Source organism: Doryrhamphus excisus, linkage group LG1 (genome assembly GCF_037039965.1).
Source record: "Doryrhamphus excisus strain RoL-2023G ecotype Guam linkage group LG1, RoL_Dexc_Guam_v1.1, whole genome shotgun sequence".
In the NCBI taxonomy this organism is placed as follows: domain Eukaryota; kingdom Metazoa; phylum Chordata; class Actinopteri; order Syngnathiformes; family Syngnathidae; genus Doryrhamphus; species Doryrhamphus excisus.
In genome coordinates, this window is record NC_136357.1 from 28657120 (window position 1) to 28682730 (window position 25611).

General features: G+C 40.5%; 2 protein-coding genes and 1 long non-coding RNA gene across 3 annotated transcripts in view; 2 read left to right on the plus strand and 1 right to left on the minus strand.

Moving 5' to 3' along the window:
• tp53bp1 (tumor protein p53 binding protein, 1) overlaps positions 1-10617 on the minus strand; it is a 40523-nt gene extending 29906 nt beyond the window's left edge. The window contains exon 1 of the mRNA XM_078793258.1: positions 10529-10617. The gene's annotated coding sequence lies outside the window, so the exon portion shown is untranslated. The remainder of the gene's footprint in view (positions 1-10528) is intronic.
• Positions 2705-12117, plus strand: LOC144900117 (uncharacterized). The gene is made up of 5 exons (XR_013628457.1): positions 2705-2729; positions 4124-4193; positions 10534-10600; positions 11779-11911; positions 11985-12117. It is a non-coding gene; the product is annotated as an uncharacterized LOC144900117 (long non-coding RNA).
• On the plus strand, positions 12024-24691 carry map1aa (microtubule-associated protein 1Aa). Its single transcript, XM_078793254.1, has 3 exons — positions 12024-18617; positions 18693-18907; positions 20025-24691. The coding sequence occupies exons 1-3, from the start codon at positions 12119-12121 to the stop codon at positions 20178-20180; spliced, it is 6870 nt and encodes a 2289-aa protein (XP_078649380.1). The 5' UTR covers positions 12024-12118; the 3' UTR covers positions 20181-24691.
• The last annotated feature ends 920 nt before the right edge of the window (positions 24692-25611 follow it).

The window sequence follows — 25611 nt, forward strand, 5'->3', positions numbered from 1 at the left end:
ACGGTCATCCCTCGTTTACAGCGGACTATTTTAATAATTGACTATTATTATAGTTAGAGTATAGAAAACCCTGTTTATGACTTTTTTTAATGTGAAATTCCACCCTATAGTCACTTTTACACTCCTATTATTCATTGTTTACACCACACTATACTGCAGGGACTCAAGGAGGCTGCAAGCTAGCAAGCTAGCTAACTCACCGATTAGCATACAATTTATTAAATTAACCACTTCCACATGGAATGGGAGGAGAACATGCCATTGTTGACTTTATGACTTCATTTTGTGTTAAAGTAATGTTTTGTGTCTTTACTGATTACTACATATCACTAGTATTTCAATATATTTTGACTAATAATACACCATAGTCTACCATGAAACAGCCATTTGTGTTTTTGGGAACAATCATGTCTTCAATGAAAGTAAAAAAGTAACCGTAAATGTTGACTTATTTGGTTAGAGTACAAATTAATGACGCTAACCAAGGTTCTACTATATATGCTGGCGAAAATTGTTCACTCGGCCTGCCATAATAAGAAATAATTGTCCGAGAAATTATTGTCTATAATCGATACTATTGAGAACATTTTATGGAGACAATTTTTGCATTAATTCTTGTATTGATTTTCTTCAGTATGAATTCATGAACATCAATTAAAGGTCAGTCGAGTCGGTAGAAGAGTCTGGGATCAAACGGCCGTACCGCCGTGCTGACGTGCAAAGGTCACATTGAAACATTTCCCTTTGAGGAACGAAGGCCCGTTCAACATACTCAACAGGCTATTTGTGGTTTGCTAGACCAGCAGCCCTTCCTGTTTGCTATTTATTGTTAGGAAAAATCTGTCAGACGATGTGCAGAAATGGTCTGCCTGCTTGTACTACAGCTCCTCCTTTGTCTGTGCCTTGAATACTAATAGCCTGCTGCTGCACTGACATCATGCTGACTGATGAAAAAAATACATCTCATGGATTCTTTTTATTCTCTGAAGCAAAGTTTTTAGGAGTAAAAATGACAGGATTGTGTATTTTAGAGGACATTTTATTTTTGTTGTATTATGATGTTATTTCTATAATATTTGGAGTTTATTTATTCCAATATTTTCCCCAATCTAAGTTTCCAAAAATGTCAACATTATTTTGTTTGTTTCTTACAACTTTATGACTTTTAAAAAAGTAAAATTGTTCTGTTTGTATTTTTGTATGACTTTGCAGTGACCTAATTTTCAAAAAAATTACAACTTTATTGGTTTTGTTTGTTTCTTGTAATATTATTTTTTTAAGTATTTAAAAAAAAAACATTTAAACTTTATGCTACTAAAATGACATTATATTCCCTCATAATATTATGATGTTTTTCTGGTAAAATTATGACTTTTTAAATAACTTTATTTGTTATTTTCCAACTGCTTCCTGTACATGTTCTTCTTGGAATTATGACTTTATTGCCATAATATTTTATTTATTATTTAACTTTTTTTTAAATTACAAAATTACATTTTTTTGTTTGTTTCTCATAATTGTTTTCTTAAATATTTAAACTTTCCGCGACTAAAATGACGTTATATTTGTTTGTATTTTTGTATGACTTTGCAGTGACCTAATTTTCAAAAAAAAAATAAAAAAAAAACTTTATTGGTGGTTTTGTTTGTTTGTTGTAATATTAATTTTTTAAGTATTAAAAAAAACATTTCAACTTTATGCTACTAAAATGTCATTATATTTTCTCATAATATTATGATGTTATTCTGGTAAAATTATCACTTTTTAAATAACTTTATTTCTTATTTTCCAACTGCTTCCTGTACATGTTCTTCTTGGAAATATGACTTTATTGCCATAATATTTTATTTATTATTTAACTTTTTTAAAATTACAAAATTACATTTTTTTTGTTTGTTTCTCATAATTTTTTTCTTAAATATTTAAACTTTCCGCGACTAAAATGACGTTATATTTGTTTGTATTTTTGTATGACTTTGCAGTGACCTAATTTTCAAAAAAAAAAAATTGTTTAAACTTTATTGATGGTTATGTTTGTTTGTTGTAATATTAATTTTTCAAGTATTAAAAAAAACATTTCAACTTTATGCTACTAAAATGACATATTTTCTCAATATTATGATGTTTTTCTGGTAAAATTATGACTTTTTAAATAACTTTGTTATTTTCCAACTGCTTCCTGTACATGTTCTTCTTGGAATTATGACTTTATTGCCATATTATTTTATTTATTGTATTTTACAACTTTTTTTTAAATTACAAATTAAATTAATTTTATTTGTTTCTCATAATTTTTTTCTTAGATATTTAAACTTTCCGCGACTAAAATGATGTTATTTTTCCTCACAAATATGATATTTACCTTCAAATTTTCAGACCTTTTCCTTATAATATATTGCCTTAATTCTTATAAAATGGCTGTATTACCATGCACCTGTTCTTCCCATAGTTTTGAATGAATGAAGATGCAAAACAAGCAAGGAAGATATTGGCCTTCTAGCTTGAATATGGCTACGGAAAGCCTGGTGTGACGTAATACAACAAGAATAATGAACAGATATCAAACATAGATGTAATAATGATCAATTCATAAAGACACACGACCTCAGTCATTACAGGAGAGGGTCCATTTTTAACCTAATAGTCCTATCTTTAGCTCCCCGAAGAGACCCTCCCCCCCATACGATGCAGGTTCTGCAGCACCATGATGAAACCGAGACACGCCGCAGGTAATCAGGCATCCATCACTGTAGTCCATTACTGTCTGAGGGCGCTACGTCTCCACAGCTCCCAGCAGACTGATGGACGGATGAGGCAATCTGGCCACATGGGCGATTGCGTTTCCTCTTAAAGAGGAGTCGGATGAAGGATGGTGAGGTAACACCCTGGAATGGTGGCCAGCCAATCACAGGGCACATATAGACAAACAACCATTCACACTCACATTCATACCTATGGACAATTTGGAGTCGCCAATTAACCTAGCATGTTTTTGGAATGCGGGGAATCGAACCCTGGTCTCTTAGCTGTGTGGCCTGCACGCTAACCATGTTCTACCATGCGATTTAGTATGATTCCTTACTTATAAATAGAATATTTTCATAATTAAACCTAAACATTATTAGAGACCTGTGGGCATGATATAACACCCCTATAGTCACATTGACACTACAAATTATCCCAAAAAGTGGACATAATAGGAGTCGCCAATTAACCTAGCATGTCTTCGGGCGAGAGGCGGGGTACACCCTGGACTGGTGGCCAGCCAATCACAGGGCACATATAGACAAACAACCATTCACACTCACATTCATACCTATGGACAATTTAGAGTCGCCAATTAACCTAGCATGTTTTTGGAATGCGGGGAATCGAACCCTGGTCTCCTAGCTGTGTGGCCTGCACGCTAACCATGTTCTACCATGCGATTTAGTATGATTCCTTACTTATAAATAGAATATTTTCATAATTAAACCTAAACATTATTAGAGACCTGTGGGCATGAAATAACACCCCTATAGTCACCTTGACACTACAAATTATCCAAAAAAGTGGACATTATAGGAGTCGCCAATTAACCTAGCATGTCTTCGGGCGAGAGGCGGGGTACACCCTGGACTGGTGGCCAGCCAATCACAGGGCACATATAGACAAACAACCATTCACACTCACATTCATACCTATGGACAATTTGGAGTCGCTAATTAACCTAGCATGTTTTTGGAATGTGGGAGGAAGCCGGAGAAAACCCACGCATGCACGGGGAGAACATGCAAACTCCACACAGAGATGGCAGAGAGTGGAATCGAACTCGGGTCTCCTAGCTGTGAAGCCTGTGCGCTGGCCTGAACTTATATCCATTCACTGAATATGGTGTTCTATGTATAAACTATGTATAAAATATGGAACAAAGTTATATTTATTCCCAGAAAAGGTTTTATCGTTTCATTGAATCTTCACACAACTACTTGTCATTATGTACATCGACATTTTGCTAATATTAAATGTGTTATTAGTAACTTGGATTACGTTCGCAAAACGGGGTGAGTGAATTTTTTTTTTTACGAGCGGTCCGCGAATGCAGCGCGAGCAACCGTCCCTTCATCCTCATCATCATCCGCAGCCCAGCAGCAGCAGCAGCAGCAGCAGCAGCAAAGCCCCGCCCTCGCCTCCATCCGGACCGCCGAAGGACGGTAAGAAACATCCACGTTTCATCTCGTGCCTTTGCCTCCTTTTGAAACAAGGACACGTCGGGAAATTTTGGTCCGGAAATGGGCGCGTGATTTTCGGCAGGAGTCGCACGTGAAGGCGGTGTGTTGTTTCACGGCCATTCGGAGCGTCAACGGTGTGTACGGATGGGGGTCACGCCGGAGGAATGAAACGGTTTAATCGGCGGATTGGGGGTGTCATGTAAGTAAAATATGACGAACGTTTTCTCTTTTTGGGACCGATTAAAATATATTTTTTGAATCACGTGATTAATTCAGCTTTAATGAGGTGTCTCGTTAGATTCCATGTTTATTTCTTCATACAGTGGATTATGTTGTCATTGCACTATTAACTATTAGCTTTCAGTTCAGTAGATTTGGGTGACCTGATTTGTAGTTGTAGAAAAAAAAACATCTTCTGACCCAAAGGCACCAGATTAGACCTCACTCTCCAAATAACGCCGAGATTATGCAACAGGCTAGTCCAGTGGTTTTTTTTTTTAAGTGCTGCACAGCAAGCCTTTCCATTATGGAAAATATAACACCGCCTTCCCGATTTTGTGTACATTCATTCATTTTCTACCGCTTATCGAAGGGGGTGGGGGGTGCTGGAGCCTATCCCAGCTGTCTTCAAGCGAGAGGCGGGGTACAACAGCTTTTAACAACAGTAGGGGAATGTAAAACATGTCATCATGCCGAGACAGAAATTGTGACTTCCTGAATGGCGGGAAGTACACGCGGTGCTCATCGTGGTTTAAAGACCAGTGGTCTCAAACAAGCGGCCCGCGGGCCAAATGTGGCCCGCAGGACACCAGTTTTAGGCCCCCTGCCTTGATATGAAAGTTTAATGAAAGTTTGATACGGATGCTGTATGGTATCATGTACCCAGAAAAAATTATTACGTTTGATTCATGTTCATGTTAAAGGTTAAATAACTGTTAATAGTTATCCTCCCTATCCGTGTGGAAGTGGTAAGTTTTTGGCTATTTAAGTTGAAAGGAAATAACTTGAAGGCTACCGTTTAGGTGGCTAGCTGTCTAGTTTGCGAGTTAGCATGCGTCTCAAGACCCTGCAGTTGCGCAATATGTTGTAAATAAAAAGAGTATAAATGTGACTATAGTCGTGTTTTGTCATGTCTACAGGGCTCTAATAATGCTTTGTTCATTTTAATATGAAAAAAATTATTTGTCTACCCACCAACTATATGTGCTTTCTTAAGTTTTTATTATTATTATTATATTTATTTATTACTGATTGATTTTCTTTATTCTTGATTTGTTTCTTTATTTTTCATCTTATTTTGTGTAGAAAAATAAAAATGAAGATATTTGAGAACAGTGGAATGTTTTATCAGAGCTTTTATTGTAGAAAATTGGAACCAAAGTTTTTAAAAATTTTTTGTTTTTAATAAATGCCTTTTTTTGGAAAACCTGATGCTGCCCAGTCTCACCCAGACTGGAGCTCCAGTGGCCCCCAAGTAAATTGAGTTTGAGACCCCTGGTTTAGACGAAATGCTGAAACTACGCTTGTTTGTATCGTGGACGTAGTTGGCTGAAGGATCCATGAACGGGACTTAAACACGAGGACAAACGGCGTCAGGAATAAATAGCTGAAGACATCTCTTTGAAGCACGCGAAGCCGTGGCGTGGGATTGTGTGGGCAGGAAGTGTGCGCCGCCAACTCAGATGGCGGAGGCTGCAAACCTCTTCCAATGTATGGGCTTCTTTAGCTTTTGATTTATTCCTTTAAAACACCCCCGCGCCGTTACGTTACGTCCCTCTTACGTGTTCGGGGAAAGGAAAGATTGTTCAGGATTTAGTCAGAGAAGATCATGTTAGCATTGTGTAATTGCTAAATAATAACAGTACAGCCGAACCAATTTGTTCAGTACCAAAGACACTTGATAGGAAGGGTGTCCAAAGTGCGGCCCGTGGCATATCATTGAACAAGAAAGCTAAAACAGCAAAAATCTGCAGTCATTTTACAACAATAAAATCTAAATTTTATGTGATTTATTTATTTGTATTTTAATGTATATTTTACTCCGTTTACTTGCTTTTATTCAACTCCATTTTTCTGTATTTTGAAAAGCGCTATACAAATAAAATTTATTATTATTATTATTATTATTATTAAAGCTTAAAAATGTGAACTCTAATGAGAAAAGGTTTTAAGGAATACTGGAAGTTTTCATATGATGTTGTAAACGGCAACAAGACATGACGGCCGCTAGCTAAGCAAGCTCACAAGCTAACCAGTTAGCCTCCAATATAAATTATATTGGATATCCCTAATAAAAATAATAAAGATGATTAACTACACATAATCAGTTGACAGTTCCACATGTCCAAAAGGAGTAGGAAGAAGCAAAGCTTATTAAAGTAACTGTTACATTTGTTCACTTCCTGCTTTCCTAATTTATTTTTATTTTTATTTTTATTTTTATTTTTATTTATTTATTCATTCTAAATTTAAGAAACCAAAAACTTTTTCTCATTAGATTTCACATTTTTATCTCAAGATTTAGATTTTTATTGTAAAATTACTGCAGATTTTTGCTGTTCTAGTTTTCACCCAGTAATGTTAATAATGTCTGTGTCGTATTCCTAGGAAAAATAATATCATTTTAGTAGCATAATGTAGCAAATGTAAATATTAAAGAAAAGTCATAATTTTTAATTTTACAACGGTCATTTTACAAGAATAAAGTGAAAATGTTAATAATGCCCTTGTCATATTCTAAGGAAAAATAACATCATTTTAGTATCATAAATGCAAATATTTAAGAAGTAATTTTTAATTTAAGTTATAATGCATTTTTAATTTAAGTTATAATGCTATGAGAATAAAGATATAATTACGAGAAAAAATAAATCACAAAAAAAGTCAAAATAGCTGGAATAATAAAAAAAAAACAGCTGTGATTTTAGGGGAATAAAATCAAAATACCCCAAAAATCGTACTCTAACAAAAACAAAAATGCTAATTTATAAGAATAAATAGCTACTATTCTTACTGTGGTCGAGTCCCTGCAGCATAAAAGTTCCCCAAAGTTATATGAACAATGAATAAAAGGAGTGCGACGTTCACTATAGGGGTGTTATTTCATGTCTGCAGGGCTCTAATGTTAAAAACTATCTAGAAAAATCTAGAAAGTCATAAGCAGGTTTTTATGCTCTACTATGGACATATTCCATTTATTAACATTCATAAATAACATAAATTGAGTTTGAGACCCCTGGTCAGGACTTTATATACCGGGCCTCGGGAACCTTTCCGTAATTTATTTTCCATCCAACAACTTTTCCGTGTGTTATTAGTTCTTTTGGACTTTAGCCAGCCTGGAATTGAAAAGGCCGAGAAGATGGTCAAGGACAGTTTTAATCAACTTTCCTGAGTTTTATTTCACACTTGGACGACAGGTTAGCACAGGTTAGCTTGATAACCTTTGAATCGGAGAGGAATAGCATCAAGCTTTTTTTTTTGTTCATTAAACTTAACAGTTAATTTGAACACATTGACAGCAGAACACACTAGCAGCCCTTTTGTATTGAGTTGTGGACTCCTGTAGAGTAACTACACACAATAACCAGCACAGAAAGCTTCCTAGATTACAAATTTCCCCACTGAGGGACGAATAAAGGCATATCTTAATCTAGATCTTCCAGAATATGTACCTATTCCAGCTGTATAACTTTGGGTTTCGTGCGTCCTGTGAAAACGGTCCGTTTTAATTTATTCCACCCATGCCCCCCCCCCCCCGAATACACTTGATATTTGTAGATGTGCTAAGAAGTTGTATATATGTAATATATTTCAAGAAAAAAAAAGTACATCTTAGCTTTGTGATACAGATGAAAAAGCTTATTATTACTATCAACTTTGGTCTTGGCTCTTTTTATTATTATTTTATTTCTACTTTCTTATTAAAACTTTTTTTCTCGTAATATTTCCAAAATATTCTAATGTTATTCCCATATTGTGATAGCTGAAACTGTTTCGTGTAATATTATATTTAAACTAAAATGACATTAGTCATGCTCACAGTATTATGGGTTTATTCTGCTAAATTAGCATTTTTGTTTTTGTTAGAGTATGATTTTTTGGGGGGTATTTTGATTTTATTCCCGTAAAATAACAGCAGTTTTTTTTTCATTTCTGTTATTTTTTTTATTCCAGCTATTTTGACTTTCTTTTTGTGATTTTTTTCTCGTAATTATGTCTTTATTCTCGTAGCATTATAACTTGATGACTTTTCTTTAATATTTACATTTATGATACTAAAATGATGTTATTTTTCCTTAGAACACAACAAGGACATTATTAATATTTTCACTTTATTCTTGTAAAATGACTGCTGTAAATTAAAAATTTGGACTTTTCTTTAATATTTACATTTATGCTACTAAAATGACGTTATTTTTCCTTAGAATATGACAAGGACATTATTAACATTTTCACTTTATTCTTGTTGTTTTTTTTACTTTACTTCTTCAATTATATTTTTAGAATAGTCTGTGGGCAAGGCCGCAAATGGCCCCTGGGCCGCACTTTGGAAACCACTGCAATAAGGCATTATGCCACCCTCATTATTTGATCATGTATAACCACCAAATGTCCAACAGACGTATACTTGGTCACACATTTATCAGTCAGGCTCATTCAGATTCTTAATCCATGATGTATTAATATAAGTTATATTTGCATAATGTGAATAATGAAGTGTGTTTTTCTTTTCAAGGCGAAAAAAGCACCAAAGTCTGTAGTGCTAAATATAGCTCTTGTGATAACGTGGCTGCGTACAAACTGTACGATAGTGCTGCTCATACTCTATGTGATGGTGTATGCATACTGTCATACAGTACAAGCCATCCCTCCCCCCCTCCCTCTCTGCAGAAATGCTGCAATGCGTCTCCCTCAGCCAAGACTGGGTCAGTGTAACTCTGCTAGCAGAGACAGCCACATCAGTGTCCATGGTAACAACCAATGAGGCTCCTGGCAGCCACATCATTTTGCCTTTTTTAGTCTCTTTTTTTTAGTGAGTCTATTTTTTTTATAGACCGAATTTAACACCAGAAGAAAGGTAAACTGGGAAGTAGGAGAGTAGGAGTAGGGAGGGGTTGGAGGTTGCTGGTACACAGCCCTATGGAGGCTAAATGTGATGACATAAGGTGAAGGACTTGTTTGTATTGTGACGGTGCTCCACATCATCATTTGTAAAAATAAATAAATAAATAAATAAATAAATAAATAAAAAGGAAAAATATGGTCATGTTATTTTACTGCAAAAACAATGTTAATATATGTTAATAATAATAATAATAATAATGTATGTTAAAAATATGCAATACTTAAATTCTATGCTTCTAAAATGTATTGTTTTCTCATAATATTAAGAGGTGGTAAATAAAAAAAAATGGGAAAAAATTGTCACGTTATTTTAATGCAAGAACAATGTTCATATATAATATTATTAATAATAAATGTAAAAAATATGCATTTTACCTTCAATATTTAAATTCTATGTTACAAAAATTTATTGTTTTTCTTATAATATTAAAAGTTTTTTCTTGTAAAATTTTGACTTGTATTTTCTTTTAATATTTTGACTTATTCCGGTCATGCTTTTTCACTTACCCTTGACTTAAATTACCAAATATTATTTAGTTTCTCACAATATTACAACTTAAAAAAATTACAACTTTTTCTTCATATTTAACCCCTATGATACTAAAATTACATTTTTTTCTAATTTAAATTTTGCAACTATTTAAACTTCTTGTAAGTTTTTTTTCCCATAATGACTTTTCCCATAATATGTAGACTTTATTCTCGTAATATTACAATATATAACTTTTCATGCAACCTAATCTTACAAAAATCTAATCTTTATTTGTTGCTTTGTTTCTCATTTCTCATATCCACGTCTTAAAAAATATCTATTTCTTTAATCTTTCAACTTTTTTTCCTCTTAATATTTTGACTTTATTCTAATACAATTACCTCTGATTTGACATATTCCAAGCTGCTTTTGCACTCTAACTGCAATCTAATTCTTCATCCTTGTATGAAGATTTTCATATTATTTTTTTCATATTATTATTAAATATTATTATATTATTCATAATATTATATTCCATATTTTGACAGAAACATGTCAGAGACATCATATATAAAGGGTTGACTGCTTAGGGGTTGAATGTTATGATAAACTCAAATGTTGTACAGGGCAGGGAAGGAATATATGATAATATGATAATATATTCATATTATTGTTTGCAAAGGTCATTATTTATATTTACATGTAATTCTGTGTTCACCTTAGGCCAGCGTTTTCGCCAATATCAGAGCAACATCTTCAGACAGTGGTGTTGGTTGACCCATCAGAAGAGGTGAGACGCAACTGTATAAGACAAAAAAAAACTGCAGTCAATACTTTGTACTACATGATGTGTCGGCCCTGGGCTGTATTTTTATCCACATTTTAGTCCTCACCACACATGAGGACAGTCCCTGATATGAATGAATATTTATAGCATTTTTATATCTTTTATTTCCATCACTGGCCACTATCAATTTTAATTTCACGACCTCACTCTGTCATGGTTTTTCAAAAATATATTCATCAATTATGCTCTGCTGTTTTGTGGCTGAAAACCACCTATTTTTTTAAACAAAATCTCCTGTTAAATGGGACATATTATGCTAATTTATATAAATATTTATATATATTGAGTTGTGGACTCCTGTAGAGCAGCTACACACAATAACCCTCACAAAAAATGTTCTAGAATCTGCACCTGTTCCAGCTGTATTTCCTTGGATTTGTGCTTCTTCCCACCAAAATGGTTGGTTTTAATTTATTCCACCCACGGCCCGCCTCCGGGCACGCCCACTCCACTGTGATTGGTCATATATTGGCCCAAAGTACTTCCTAATTGCCAGAAGTCCATGTTATATAGAAAGATTTTTTAACTTTTGATTAAATAAATGCCCCCACCCCCCCACACCACACCCACCCAAACAGTGCATGTAATATACTAGCTTGCTAAACAGTAGCCTACCAGCCTTCTTCATCCTCCTCCTGGGAACTAAAACCACTAAAGTCTTTTTCTGCAGTGTCAGAATTGAAAAGCCTCATAATTCCTTCATCACACACTTTGTCAGCCTCTCTCTCCTTTGTTGTCACTTTTTGCATTTTTGCAGTAAATTAGCAGCAGTCCGCCCTTTCCAAACGAGTTGGTGATAAAGATTCATTTGATACACGATAAATCTTGCAATCCCATCTCCGCTCCATGTTTTCCCCAGCGCCGCTCGTTATCTTTTGTACACTAATTGTACACTTGAGCACATGATCGTGAAACTGACAGACTTACTTAAGATGTGTCAGATCAAAACAATCGCTGCATCAGACTTCAAAATACATTACAGTACATCTGCGGAGGACATGTGGGTTCTCGGAGGTGCTGGGTCAAATTGTATACGTTGTGAATCTCATCCTTTTGCGGCATTGATATTTCATTCTAATGACGGTCTGTGTTGTTGTGAACTATTTTTGCTCTCCGGCCAGGTCCATTCTCCGATTGCCGATTTTGCTGGGAATAAATTGCTGATACCGAGCGGCCAAAGCTCTGAGCAGGGAGGTGCGGCAAGGTGGGGTCTTTACCTGACAACTCTTCTCTGATATCCTATCCAACGCTCAAGTAAGCACAGAACGCCTTCATTTTTCTTTTGCGTATTTTTCTCTTTAAATTGCGACTATGCACGTGTTTCTAGGTGATTGACAGCCACTGAGGCTTACTATTTCCTGTCAAGAAGAGGAGGGGGGGTGGGAGCTCCCTGGACTAAAGCCAGGAGCAGCATCTGCTGCAAAATATTCTGGGATATCATTTGAACCTCAGCATCCCGACATGGAGGGGGTCACGGAGGACGTCTCCGAGACGGTAGATGCAGCGTCTCCCTTTGACCTTTTAGAGGCCCCGACCTCTGGAGGATTTTTGAAACTGTCCAAACCCTGCTGCTACATCTTTCCCGGAGGAAGAGGAGACTCGGCGTTGTTTGCCATCAACGGGTTTAACATCTTGGTGGACGGCGGATCGGACAGGAAGTCTTGCTTCTGGAAACTGGTTCGCCACCTCGACAGGATTGACTCTATTCTGCTCACCCACATCGGGGCGGACAACCTTCCTGGCATCAATGGCTTATTCCAGAGAAAGATCGCAGAACAGGAGGAGGAGCGCAACCAAGGATCCGGTTCAAGCAGCAGTGGCGAGTCCATGAAGAACCTCATTTCCCCCGAGCTGGGGATCGTATTTCTGAACGTCCCAGAGAAGCTTCGGACGCCGGAGTCCTCTCTGAAAGTGAAACGAAGCATTGAGGAAGCGTCGCTGACGCTGCAGTACCTCAGTAAGCTTGGGATCACACCAGAGCCTCTTCACAGGGCGGTGAGCAACACCATTGAACCGATCACGCTCTTTCACAAGCTTGGAGTCGGAAAGCTGGACATGTATGTGCTAAACCCTGTCAAAGAGAGCAAAGAGATGCAGTTCCTAATGCAAAAATGGATCGGGAACAGCAAAGCCAAGACGGGGATTCTGATGTCCAACGGAAAGGAAGGAGAAATATCCGTTCCGTATTTAACATCAGTGACTGCTCTTATTGTTTGGATTCCTCATCGTCCCACAGAAAAGATAGTCAGGGTACTCTTCCCCGGGAACGCACCACAGAATAAAATCTTTGAGGGCCTGGAGAAACTGAAACATCTCGACTTCCTGCGATACCCGGTGGCGACTCAAAAAGAGATATCATCTGGTGCGCCGCTGCCTATCATCAAACAGACAAAGATGAGATCAAGAGCAGACAGCAAAGAGAGTCTGAAATCATCACCAAAACCAAACTCGAAAACAGCCAAGAAAGAAACGGTCGGCCAGGAGGACGAACCCAAGAGTGAAATGACGAAAGAAAATAAACTCGAGAAGAAAATCAAAAGCGAAAGTCTGAAGGCCACAAAACAACAGAAAAATAGCGAAGTGGCGCCCGCAGCAGGCAAGTTGGAGAAGAAGAAAATATCAAAGGACAAAAGCAGCAAAACTGACAAAGTCTCACGTATGGATGAAAAGAAAGACAAAGAGAAGAAAGAAATTAAGAGAGAAAAAGTCAAAGCAGATGAAAATCTAAGAAAGGAAGACAAGAAAGAAAACAAAAAGAAGGACCCAAGTAAGCCAGAACTGAGAAAAATCACTAAACCCGACCTAAAGCCCCTCACCCCTGAAGTGAGAAAAACTCTAAGAAAGACTCAGGCTAAGACCAAGACGGAAAAAAATGCCGGACTTAAAGAGGATCAAAATGGTAAAAAGCCACTCCCCAAGAACCTCCAAGAAGAGGTTGCGGACAGATCCATCGTGTCCTCCCCGGAGGACCTCACTGAGGACTTTGAGGCTCTGAAAAGAGAAGAGTTGTCCAAACCCAAGAATGATTCTACTCAGATATTCGACTTGTCAGTTCACAAGGATACCAAAGTTTCTACCTCATTTCCACCGGATGAGAAAACGACATCAGCTACTGAGACAAAGACGCTTTCGTCCACGTTCTCCGTCAAACCGGAGCAAGACAACGCAGACAAAATGTCTTCAGAACAAACGGGAAAGGATTCAAGCTGCGATAAACTTGAAGGCAGCACGATGAACGTGAAGACGTTTGAGGATTATGACAAATATTCCGGAAAGGATGACCTAAAAGACATATCAAAGAAGAGCGAAAGCTCAGAAGAGGAGGATGACGTCATTGAAAAGGCAGAGCTGGAAGGAACAGAAGATGATGAGGTTCTTAAGTGTAACACACAGGAAATGAAAAAAGAAAAAACAGGAAAAGATGACACTACGTCGATTGGACAATCTACTTTGTCCACCGCAGCTCCGCCTGGGAAAGGAGTCGCGGCATCAGCCTCCGAACAGTTCTCCTTGATCCAAGATGAAACCATTCCTGCTTACTCCGAGACCGAACAGACCATCTCCGATGAAGAGATCCACGAGGATCCAGAGGAGAAAATCCCCCAGTTACGATACGATGTCGGATCTTATGACATCTCAGTCCCTGATGTCCCTGGCACCTTTGACTCCATGCAGGGTTTGAAAGAAATCAAGAGCTCTGCCGTGTCAGATGTTGTGGATGTCAGACCCAAAGCCCTGGTAGGAGTTCCGGAGCTTGCTTCCTACCCCGCTATCATTGCTGCTCCTCTAGCTGAGGAGGAACACATTTCCTCGGCCACATCCATAACAGAATATGACAAAATGTCTTCATTTGCGACGTCTGTCGCCGAGGACCAGTCAATAGCTTCTGTTACGGCTCCTCAGACTGAAGAAGTTGGAAGGAACTCCCTCCTGCTTGACACCATCAATAACGTACCCTCGCCCGGTAACCAAGGAAAGGACTATCTCCACTCTGCTGGTACCATCTCACCCACTTCTTCTTTGGAGGATGACAAATGCTTTAAATCTCCTTCCTCCGATGAGTACCAGCCCAACGTTCCTGAGATGGAGAGCGATGCCAAGGCACATGCGGCTCACGATGAAGAAGACGATGACGATGACGAGGATGAGGATCAGACTCCAAATGTTGACATCCCACTGGGTAAACTCCGAGAAGGCTACGGACATGCGGCGTCCGTGATGTTCGCGGAGAAAGAGAAATCTCCCTCAGCCACCGTTTCTTCTATAATCTCCGACAAGCAAACATCTCCCACACAGGTTTCCAGTCAAAACCAGTCTTTGTCCAGTACAGGAGGATCGGAGACTACCGGAATGCAACCTGTAGCACCTCCTCTATCCACCTCCCCTGGGCTGGAGTCCCGATTTAGGCAAGAGAGTGACGACAGATGTATTAGTCCGGATGACAGCACCGTGAAAATGGCTTCACCCACACAGTCAGTGGCGACTGACTCTCCGGCTGAGGAAAAACCCTCGAAAACCGAAGGTAGCACAGAAGGAGCGACGGACGTGAAACAACCTGATCCGTATAAAGCGGAGAAATCAGTCACTATTTCGGACAACACCTCCTTAATCGGACTGCCGGGTGAAACGGATGCGTTTGAGGCATCGGAGGAATCCGAAGAGGACAGTGTGGATGAAGATGACTATTTCATCAAAAAGGATCTCCAACCTGCTGTTAAGGCTAAACTAATGGAGGCAAAAGAGGGCTGCTTCCTGGATGATGACCTAAGTACTACTGAGGTCAAAACCGAAAAGAAAGACACTGAGATTCTAAGATCAGATAAAACAGATCTGTCTCCGAGTGCAGATGAGAAACCAAAGCCTCAAGTCATATACTCGGAAGAGGAATTTCCAACCGGAACAGAATCAAGGTTCTCTTCAGCAGATCCGCACAAAAGTGCCGAGAAAACGGATCTGTCTCCCACGGGGCCAGAGAAAAGTGTTCATTTTGGTCTTGGTGCTTTCCCAGAAAAGGAGACCAAAGAAAAAGCCGTGTATATAAGACAAGACACGCCTTATGTACATGGCAAAACATTCTCTTACGGTGACGTCTATGATAGCAAGACAAGTTCAGTGGAATCCGATTCGTATTGTCACGAGTCCATGGACAAGGCGGACAAAAACATTTCAAAGGATGACGTGTGTCCGAGGGACACGATATCAGAAAAAGAGGAATGTACACTTTCATATGGAAAAGATACTTCCACCCCAACGTGGCCGGAGTCCAAGAGCCGTTCAGTTGTTTCTCCATTGGTCCAACAGACCCAAAAACCTGACACGTTTGAATACACGGGTCGGTTTTCTTCAGTGGCAGATAAGCCTGAAGCTTCTGGTTCTCCATCATCGGAAAAAGACCCCTTGTCTTTTTCAAGGCAACCTGAGGGCCCCAAACCTGCAGCATATTCCTCAACGACAGAATCCAATGACGTCCCCGGCGATATTGACAGTGCGCCATGTTTGGAAATTGATATGCGGAAACTGACCGCAAGGGACGAGGAAGACTACGATGATGATGATATCACTGATGAAGATGATGATGATGAGGAGGAGGAAGATGACGATGAAGGTGATATCGGTTCTGACATGGATCAAGGTGTCAAAGGAACATCTGTGAAGGAGGTCAAGGGTCCCGTCAGTGAAACCTTGAGCTCAAATAAGCCGGAATTTATGGTTTCTATGGCCGGATACGGATTTAACAGCCAGGGGAAGCCAAGCGACAAAGAAACCACAAAGGTCGTAGATGAAGATAAGACCGACCCCGCATCCGTGTGTGGTAAGACGGTTGAATTAGCAGCTACGGGTTTCTCTGGCTTCTCCACAGACTTCCACTTATACGGAGAAGAAGACAAGGAATCACTTTTACCGAGTCAGACCACGGATAAAAATAACGAAGATTTCAACTTGAAATCATCGGAGGGTAGTTTTTACAGCGATAGAGCTGATCAGTACACGAGCAACGCCGCCCCCGGGTACTCCTCGTCCTCGGCTTACAGCTACTCCTCTTCTACTTCAGGCTCCTTTTCTACCAGTCGTCAGCTGGCCGAAGAGCTGGAGACACCTGCGTCAGCCGAGCCGGTATTTGAGTACTCCTCCTTTAAGGAAGAACGCTCCCCGGTCGCCGATTCCCTGTTATCTGCTTTAACCGGCACCAAAGAGGGCTACATGGAGGTGTCTGAGAAACAGATTCCCGAGTCCACCTTCGGTTTAGCTCACTTTTCACCTCTCGGACCATTTGAAGAGGTCAAACCCTTCTCTTCGCTTTCATCGACTGCCGCTGAAGACAAAAAGGAGCGCATGACCTCTTTGGGTGGCGTTATGGATAAACGCCCTCAATCGGAATGCTTCTATAAGCCCGAGTGGTCTGAAGCGGCCAAGTTGGACTCCGTAAAAGACTTCGGGGAATCATTGACCTTGCACGCTCAGGAAGCAGCGCTCTCGGTGGATAAAGAAGCGGCCAGCGCTGCGCTGTTTGGCGTCACTTCTTCACCGAGGCCAGACATCGAAGGCAAACATTATTTTGAGGAGACGGACAGCAGTGAAGAAGACGAGGAGGTTTATATGAAGGGGGAGTCTAAAATATCCCCCTCCGGCGGTCTTGCGGGTACTTTGTCGTTCTCTGCCGAGCCAGATGCTTCGGTTGGAGGTGAGAAGACCTGCAACGTGCGCGCAGATGTTCTGGGTTCCTACATGTCCTCACCGCTTGAAGCCGGCCGGACACACCCGACCAGCGCCCAACCGACCGGCTTCACGGAAATCAGTGCGAGCTCCGGCGGCGCGCTTGCAAGCCCGGCTAAGCTGGAGTCCATGGAGGGTGCGGCGGGCTACAGGAGCTCCTACGAGTGGGAAATGCCCAAGCCTCAGATAGGGAGGATGCCCGGAGACTCGCCTCCTCATTATCGTCATGACGATGAGTTTGAGGAGGAGTGCGAAATGGAGCCGGAGCACCCTGCCCGCCCGCTTTCTCTCTCTTCAACTAATCAGCCTTTTCACTCTCCGTTTTATATCGAGGAGTGTAGCCGTCAAGGAATGGAGGAGGATGACGATGATGAGGATGAGGATGATGACAGTGATCAGGAGCTCGCCGGTAAAGCGCCCGTCGGAGCGGCCCCCCCATATGCAGGCCACACGTCTCCGGGGTATTCGTCCTGTGAATACAGGCAGCGTAAAACCGACCTGTCGCCCTCCTTCATCAACCCGTCCATGAAGCAGCTATGTAGCGACGATGACGAGGAGGAAGAAGGACGTAGGAGTGACCAATCCCAGGAAGGGGATGAACATGACCTGTCGGTTAAGAGACGGGCCAAACAGCCCCACCACCACCAGTCCCAAAGCGGCTCACTGCATCAAGGCAGCGGCATGTCGGCCGGCTTGGGTCTCGCAACCGAGGACACGCCGCCGACTTCCATCAGCGAGTCTTTCGCCTCTCAGTCGGACTCGGAAGTGCCGCAAGGCACGGAAGATTACCCTTCCGTCGCCGCCGAAGGCAACATGGACTCCGATGAGGATATAGACTACATGCCCGTAGATAAAATATCCACCACGGGAGAAGGCGGGCACCACTCGGCGTCCTGGAAGAGCCAGGACCCGGTTCCCGTGCCTCAAAAAGACCCTTACCCTCACCCTCCTCGTCCGGATGTTTGCATGGTGGATCCCGAGTCTCTGGATAAGAAGGAACTTAAACCTAAAGGCTTGAAGAAAGCTTTAGGGAAAAGCAAAGCATCGCCATCCAGACGTAAGAGGTCGCCCATGCCCATCAAACAGATGTCGTCTCCTCGCAGCGCGTCGCTGAAGAAGAAGGAAGCGGATAAGAGCTCACGTATGTCTCGCTTGTCAGATGGACAAGGCTCAAAGGACGACGACCTCTCAAGGTCGAGCTACAACCCCGGCAAGGGGCTGGCCAACATGAGCAAGAGTAGTTCAGGCAAGTGGAATCAAAATGTGACTTTTGAAGATTGACAGGTACATTTTCACGACAGCTTTCATGTTCACCGAGCAGGTTCACAAAAGGCTGGTTCTACAGCTCCTATCTACGTGGACATGGCCTACATTCCCAACCACTGCAGCGCCAAGAACGTGGATCAAGAGTTTTTCAAACGCATCCGCTCCGCGTACTACGTGGTCAGTGGGAACGATGCCGCCGGTGGTGAACCGAGCCGTGGAGTTCTGGACGCGCTGTTGGATGGCAAAGCTCAATGGGGGTCAAATCTTCAGGTGACCTTTTAGCTTTGGTTATAGACTTTAACTTAGCTTAGCTTAGCTTAGTATGCTAGTGTGTGTGCGACTTGGCTGAATGAGTATATTTTCTTTTTTTTACTACTACTACGACTACTACTACTAAAACACGATACAGATTTTAAGTCTCTTGTAATTTTGTTTTGTTATTTTTATGTATTTTTTGTTTGTTGCTGTTTAATACTTTGAAGAGGAAATAAGTTATTGTTGTTATACTGTTTATTATTACTATTGTTAGCATTATTATCAATATGATTATTATTTTTTTTATTGAGTGTCTTTTGTTTTTTTTATATATAGTATATTTTCACCTTGTGTTTTACCGCTTTAATGTATGATGACGGGCTGCACGGTGGTTGAGTGGTTAGCGTGCAGGCCTCACAGCTTGGAGACCCGAGTTCAATTCCACCCTCGGCCATCTCCGTGTGGAGTTTGCATGTTCTCCCCGTGCACGCGTGGGATTTCTCCGGGTACTCCGGCTTCCTCCCACATTCCAAAAACATGCTAGGTTAATTGGCGACTCCAAATTGGACTGGTGGCCAGCCAATCACAGGGCACATATAGACAAACAACCATTCACACTCACATTCATACCTATGGACAATTTGGAGTCGCTAATTAACCTAGCATGTGACCCGGAGAAAACCCACACATGCACGGGAAGAACATGCAAACTCCACACAGAGATGGCCGAGCATGGAATCGAACCTAAGTCTCCGAGCTAACCACTTGAAGTATACATTCATTCATTCATTTTCTACCGCTTTTCCTCACGAGGGTTGTGGGGGTTGCTGATCCCAGCTGTCTTCGGGCAAGAGAGAGGCGGGGTACACCCCGGACTGGTGGCCAGCCAATCACAGGGCACATATAGACAAACAACCATTCACACTCACATTCATACCTATGGACAATTTGGAGTCGCTAATTAACCTAGCATGTTTTTGGAATGTGGGAGGAAATCGGAGTACCCGGAGAAAACCCACACAGAGATGGCCGAGGGTGGAATTGAACCCTGGTCTCCTTGCAGTGAGGTCTGCGCGCTAACCACTCGACCGGCATGAAATGTAAAATATGATTTTTTTTTTTCCCCCTGTAGGTGACGCTGATCCCGACTCACGACACGGAAGTGACCCGTGAGTGGTACCAGCAGACACACGAGCGTCAGCAGGAGCTCAACATCATGGTTCTGGCCTCCAGCAGCACTGTCGTCATGCAGGACGAATCCTTTCCTGCCTGCAAAATTGAGTTTTAAGAATGTGGTATTTTGCTGCCTCGCACACTTTTGGCCTGCCTAACTGTAGATCCGTTTGAATTACTCTCAAGTGTGTCGTTTTTCTTGTCCCTTCTTTTGGATAACGATCTGTTTGTTTTTTTTTTTTTTGTATTAACTTCTAAGCTTGTTGTAGCTGCCACATCTGCAACATGGATGTTCTCCACGTCATTAGCGTTCTATCAAAGACACAGTGGGCTTCTTTGTCTATGAAGTCGTTCTTAAAGACCGTTGTTGAGACCAAGGCTGCTTCTCAAATGGAATACTTCCGTCAGTACACTTCAATAAGTACACTCTGTACACTTAGTTCATTGGTGCACACGTTTTCAGGTTTTGTGGCTAAGTGCTTCAACTTCCACTAAAAGTAAACCGAGGAGGACCTACACGGACAGGGCACTCATGCACTTAAAATACTCGCCCTTAAACCCTGATCGACCAACCCAGGGGTGTCCAAACTGTGGCCCTGGGCACATTCCCAAAATATAACAAAGTAAAAAAAGAGCAGAAGGGGAAAAATCTGCAGTAATTTTATAAGAATGAAGTATAAAAAAAGAGAAAATAGTTGTAATTGAATGGAAAAAAAAAAATATTTTTTATTTTTTAAATTTTTTTTTTAAGTGTTAATATGAGAAACAAAACAAAGACAAAAACAAAATTTTCGGAAAATTATTGTGGGAATAAAGTCAAAATATAAGATTTTTTTTTAATATTTGGAAAATTAAAAAATGGGGGAAAAACTCGACATGAATAAATTAAATTTAAAAAGTGAAAAAACGTATTCTGAACCTGGAATTTTTTTTTCAAGAATAAAAGAATGTCTAATGTTTTTTTTTAAGTTGCAAGTTGAGAAACAAAATATTGCTGTAATTACAATAAAACTAGATTTGGGAAGAGTTATAATATGGGAATAAAATAATATATTACGAGAAGACGTATTATCTAAAGAAAAAAATTAATGCTAAGTTAAAACTAATAATAGACCTGTTGATCTACATCGCAGTTCTTTCTGGAAATATAACTTGTCATGTACAAAATAGAGACCAGAGTTCAATTCCACACTCGGCCATCTCTGTGTGGAGTTTGCATGTTCTCCCCGTGCATGCGTGGGGTTTTCTCCGGTTTCCTCCCACATTCCAAAAACATGCTAGGTTAATTAGCGACTCCAAATTGTCCATAGGTATGAATGTGAGTGTGAATGGTTGTTTGAAAATTAATGAATAAATATACAAAATAGTGCAGTGGCCCTCGCTGGAAAAAGTTTGGACACCCCCGGTCTAACCACCGAACCATGAGTGTCAGTACGGAAGTGTGCCAATTGAGACACAGCCCAAAAAAAAAGGCAGTTTCTGTAAAAAAAAAACAAAAAGTGGTCTTAAGTTGCTTGTCCTGTTAAGAGTCCACATCAGCGTACCGTCAGGCCAAACGGAATCGTTATCCTTTCCGGTCTCTGTCTTTGTTTTGCAGTATAGTCGAGTGAAACGTTGTGCTGGTAGAAAATGCTAGTGATCGGTTTCCTCCACGACCGCAAATTTCCTGTGTGCCTCCAACCGTCATAGAAAAGAGAGAACATATCCCCGTAGAGCCCAGCGTGTCCTTTTAACGTCTTGAATAAATATATCTTATCTAGAGCGTAGAAAACATCTTATTCCAAACTTTATAATGTCGTGCAATATTTCTATGACGAAAAGTCGGCTGTTGCAGTGATACGATTTCTGTGGGTTTCAATAATAATCCCCCCCCCCCAGTCCTGTAGATCCAGTTGTGATGCTGCGGCGGAGAAGCTTGAGAAGAAGCGATGACGGCTTCTCCGTCTTGACCGAGAGCGGCATTTTTGTGCGTTCGAAGGAGGAAGTTGAGGTTCGTTTCAGCTGCTGCATCTCGTGGGATCTTTACCGACGACAAAACGTGCGACAAGGGAAACATGTGGTTGCTAAAAAGGGGAGTGTTTGCGTGTGCGTGGGGCGGGTGGGATTCGTGCAAAAGAGGTGAGACCCACATGTGCCTTTTTGTCCGGATGTGTTTGGGAGGATTGGAAGAGTGTTGATGATAGCATTGGTAACATATATCAGGGGTGTTCAAACCTTGACAGTTGTGCATTCAACATTGACTATAGGGGTGTTATTTCATGTGTAGAGGGCTCTAACATTAAAAAAATGCATTTAGAAGTTGGTTTTCTGTGTTCTAACTGTGGAAATATTCCATTGAGGAATCCTCTTACCGCCTTCAGGTATGGATCTTAACCGGAAGAGCGGTCTGATACCAGCCGATATCATGAATAATTAAACTAACATATCAAGTATCAATTGAAAGCTAATGTTTAGCCCTCGCCACAGTACAAGTATCATTCCAATATTGTTAAAAAGCAGCTTTATAATATAAAAAGCTACTTCATTTGTGGGCCACACTTTGGACACCCCTGCAATATTACCTACGATTGTATGGTCCACACATGACGCTGTGAAAGAGGCTTTGACGAGCTGGTCTCAACCGGGGAGAGTTTTTGTTTATTTTTCTTACGCTGCCAGCCAAATAAGCACAATTGTTGTCATTTTTGTTGCGTAACCGTTACAATGTGATTGTGTGAAATTCTCCACTTGTACTCGGTCATTCGTGTGGCTGACTCAGAACACGGAGGTTCTGGGTTTATCGAACGCTCGGGCTTTTCTATGTGGGGTTTGTGTGTCTCCTCGTGTGTGTTTTGCGTGGGAACTCCTGTTGACTCCCCCAGTCTGAAAGCTAGCTAAATTGCCCCCTGTGCCCTGTGATTGGTCGGTAACCAGTCCAGGGTGTACCGACTAGTGTACCGCACCACCTCTCGGAAACTTAATTTGCCTGTTTTTCGGTTAACGTTGAAAAATGACTTGGTTAGTGTATATTTTTTTGCTTAACATACAACATCAGCGTCAGTCCAACTGCATCCTTATCACAAAATGTCCCTTTGCTATATTTTACACCACATGTATAATATTAGCGCAAAATAAATTACTAAATAAACATTTACGGTTTACCTTCATTAAAGACACAACACCACCTTCCTGTTTTGCCGTAAGTTATTTCTTAAATTCAATAGTGTTTCTCACCTTTATCAAACTTCTGCCGCTTGAAACTTTCTTCGGCTCCATTTCGGGACCAGGACTCCGGTATGAAAACCCCCACGCAAGCACATGGGAGACCCCAACTCCGCACGGAGATGTTTCCTGCTCACGAGCAAGTAAATATGAACAAAAATGTACATGAAACTGATAATGAAGCAAACTTTGTTGTTCTGTTTGTATTTACCTGTTTCCCACAATGACGTCGTCAACAGCAACCGGGTGCAAAGTGCATCATCCAACAAAGGAAGGGACCAAGAAGTTATTATAAAATTATATTATCATGCTATTATAGCGGTGCATGCAAGACTTGAAAGGCAGCAGTTTGAATTGATTTGAATGTGACGATGCAGACGACCTTTACGTTCTCCGTGGAGGACTCACCCCCATCTCCTGGTTGCCTTGGTTACCATACGTATTTATAGCTCACGTCTCAAAGCAAATAAATCAGGTGTGCATATGTGAAATGATAAGCTTCTTTCTTTGGATGATAAATGTTATCACGCTAATCGACTTTGAAAGGACTGATGCTTTTTTTTCCCCGGAACAGGAGCAATCCACGCCGCACGATTCATACACAATACAAGCTGCTCATAAAAGTATTTAAAGACACCAGACTTCATCAACTGGACTGTATTGTGTTATTTGATCATTTCTATTAAGAAACGCTTGAACTTGCATGTGCACCTTTGGTAATAATTGAGACAGGACAGGAACGTGTACAAAGTCATCCCTCGCTATATCGCGGTTTTAACGTCGCTCCCTTACTGTATGCCGTTTCCCCAAAGTTAATTATTGCTGTTGACTGTAGCTTATTATTAGTCAGGAAGCTTTTAGTTTATTACTTTGCCTTCTTCCCTACTTTCATAATTTTAGAATAAGTACTTTGGCGAGGCTAACTAGTTAGCTTGTTATGCTAGCGGCAACCGCCTCTTATGTCCCTGCAATGGAGTGAACCAATACATGTCCAAAATTATAAGAGTGGGGGGAAAATAATATTCTTAATTTCTATGGAAGTGGGAAGCTTTTAGTTTCTTACCTTGCCTTCTTCCCAACTTTCATATCTTTAGAATAAGTAAATTGGCGAAGCTAACTAGTTAGCTCGTTAGCTTGTTATGCTAGCGGCAACCGCCTCTTATGTCCCTGCAATGGAGTCAACTATGACATGTCCGAAATGATAAGAGTGGGGGAAAATATATAATCCTACTTTGTATGGAAACGGGAAGCTTTTCGTTTCTTACTTTGCCTTCTTCCCGATTTTCGTAACTTTACAATAAGTAAATTGGCGAAGCTAACTAGTTAGCTCGTTAGCATGGTATGCTAGCGGCGTCCGCCTCTTATGTCCCTACAATAGAGTCAACCAATACATGTCCAAAATGATAAGAGTGAGGGGAAATATATTCCTAATTTGTATGGAAGTTGGAAGCTTTTAGTTTCTTACTTTGCCTTCTTCCCGACTTTCGTAACTTTAGAATAAGTACATTGGCGAGGCTAACTAGTTAGCTCGTTAGCTTGTTATGCTAGCGGCGACCGCCTCTTGTGCCCCAACAATGGAGAACTATGGCATGTCCAAAACGCTAACTTTAAAAAATATATCTCTGGTTGGAACAGTTTGGGTTGTTGTTTTGCTATTCTCCTCTACTCTGTTTGAAAAACGTTAACATTAGTAAATAAGTAAATATTCAATGCTAACTAGTTAGCTTACTATGCTAGCGGTGGCCGCCTGTTATGTCCCTGCAGTGATCCCGTAGCCTTCGCAAGTTATAAAAGACTAACAGGGGTGTTATTTCCTGTCTACGTGGCGCTAGTAACGGTTTAAAAAGTATTAATTAAAGTAATAAACAGGGTTTCTATTCTCAAAGTACAAACGTTTTGTTAGTATGAATGAACGGCGACAAACGAGGGACGACTGTGGTTTAGGGAAGCTGGTCTGTCTAAAGCTGAGAGGTTTTGGGTGGAAGAAGAAGATGGCGGGTGTGTTTGATTTTACTCATGTCACTTCTTGTTTTGAGTGCAATATTCTGTCATTCTCTTCAAATGCACACAAGTCCAACTCCAGAAGATAATTATTTGAGGTGGGGAAGAGTGTGCTGAAGAACAATAAAACTGAATTTACTGAAGAAAAGTCTCTTGTTGTTTTTTTTTTTTTTTTTTAAATTGTATTTTACGGTGACCCCTGTTTAAGTAGATGTTGATATCATTGTCCATGCGTTGTCATGGTTCCCTGAACTTTGATTATGTTCCCTATGCCAAGGGAAGAGAAGCATCCTTTACATGCACGGGGGAGAACATGCAATCTCCACACAAGAGATGGCCCAGGG

What these genes read in the sequence shown, in the direction of transcription:
- map1aa (XM_078793254.1), top strand. Translation starts at nt 12,119, where the DNA reads ATGGAGGGGGTCACGGAGGACGTCTCCGAGACGGTAGATGCAGCGTCT. An exon ending in CATGAGCAAGAGTAGTTCAG is followed by an intron (nt 18,618 to 18,692) that starts GCAAGTGGAATC and finishes TTCACCGAGCAG; the next exon opens with GTTCACAAAAGGCTGGTTCT. An exon ending in AATGGGGGTCAAATCTTCAG is followed by an intron (nt 18,908 to 20,024) that starts GTGACCTTTTAG and finishes TTCCCCCTGTAG; the next exon opens with GTGACGCTGATCCCGACTCA.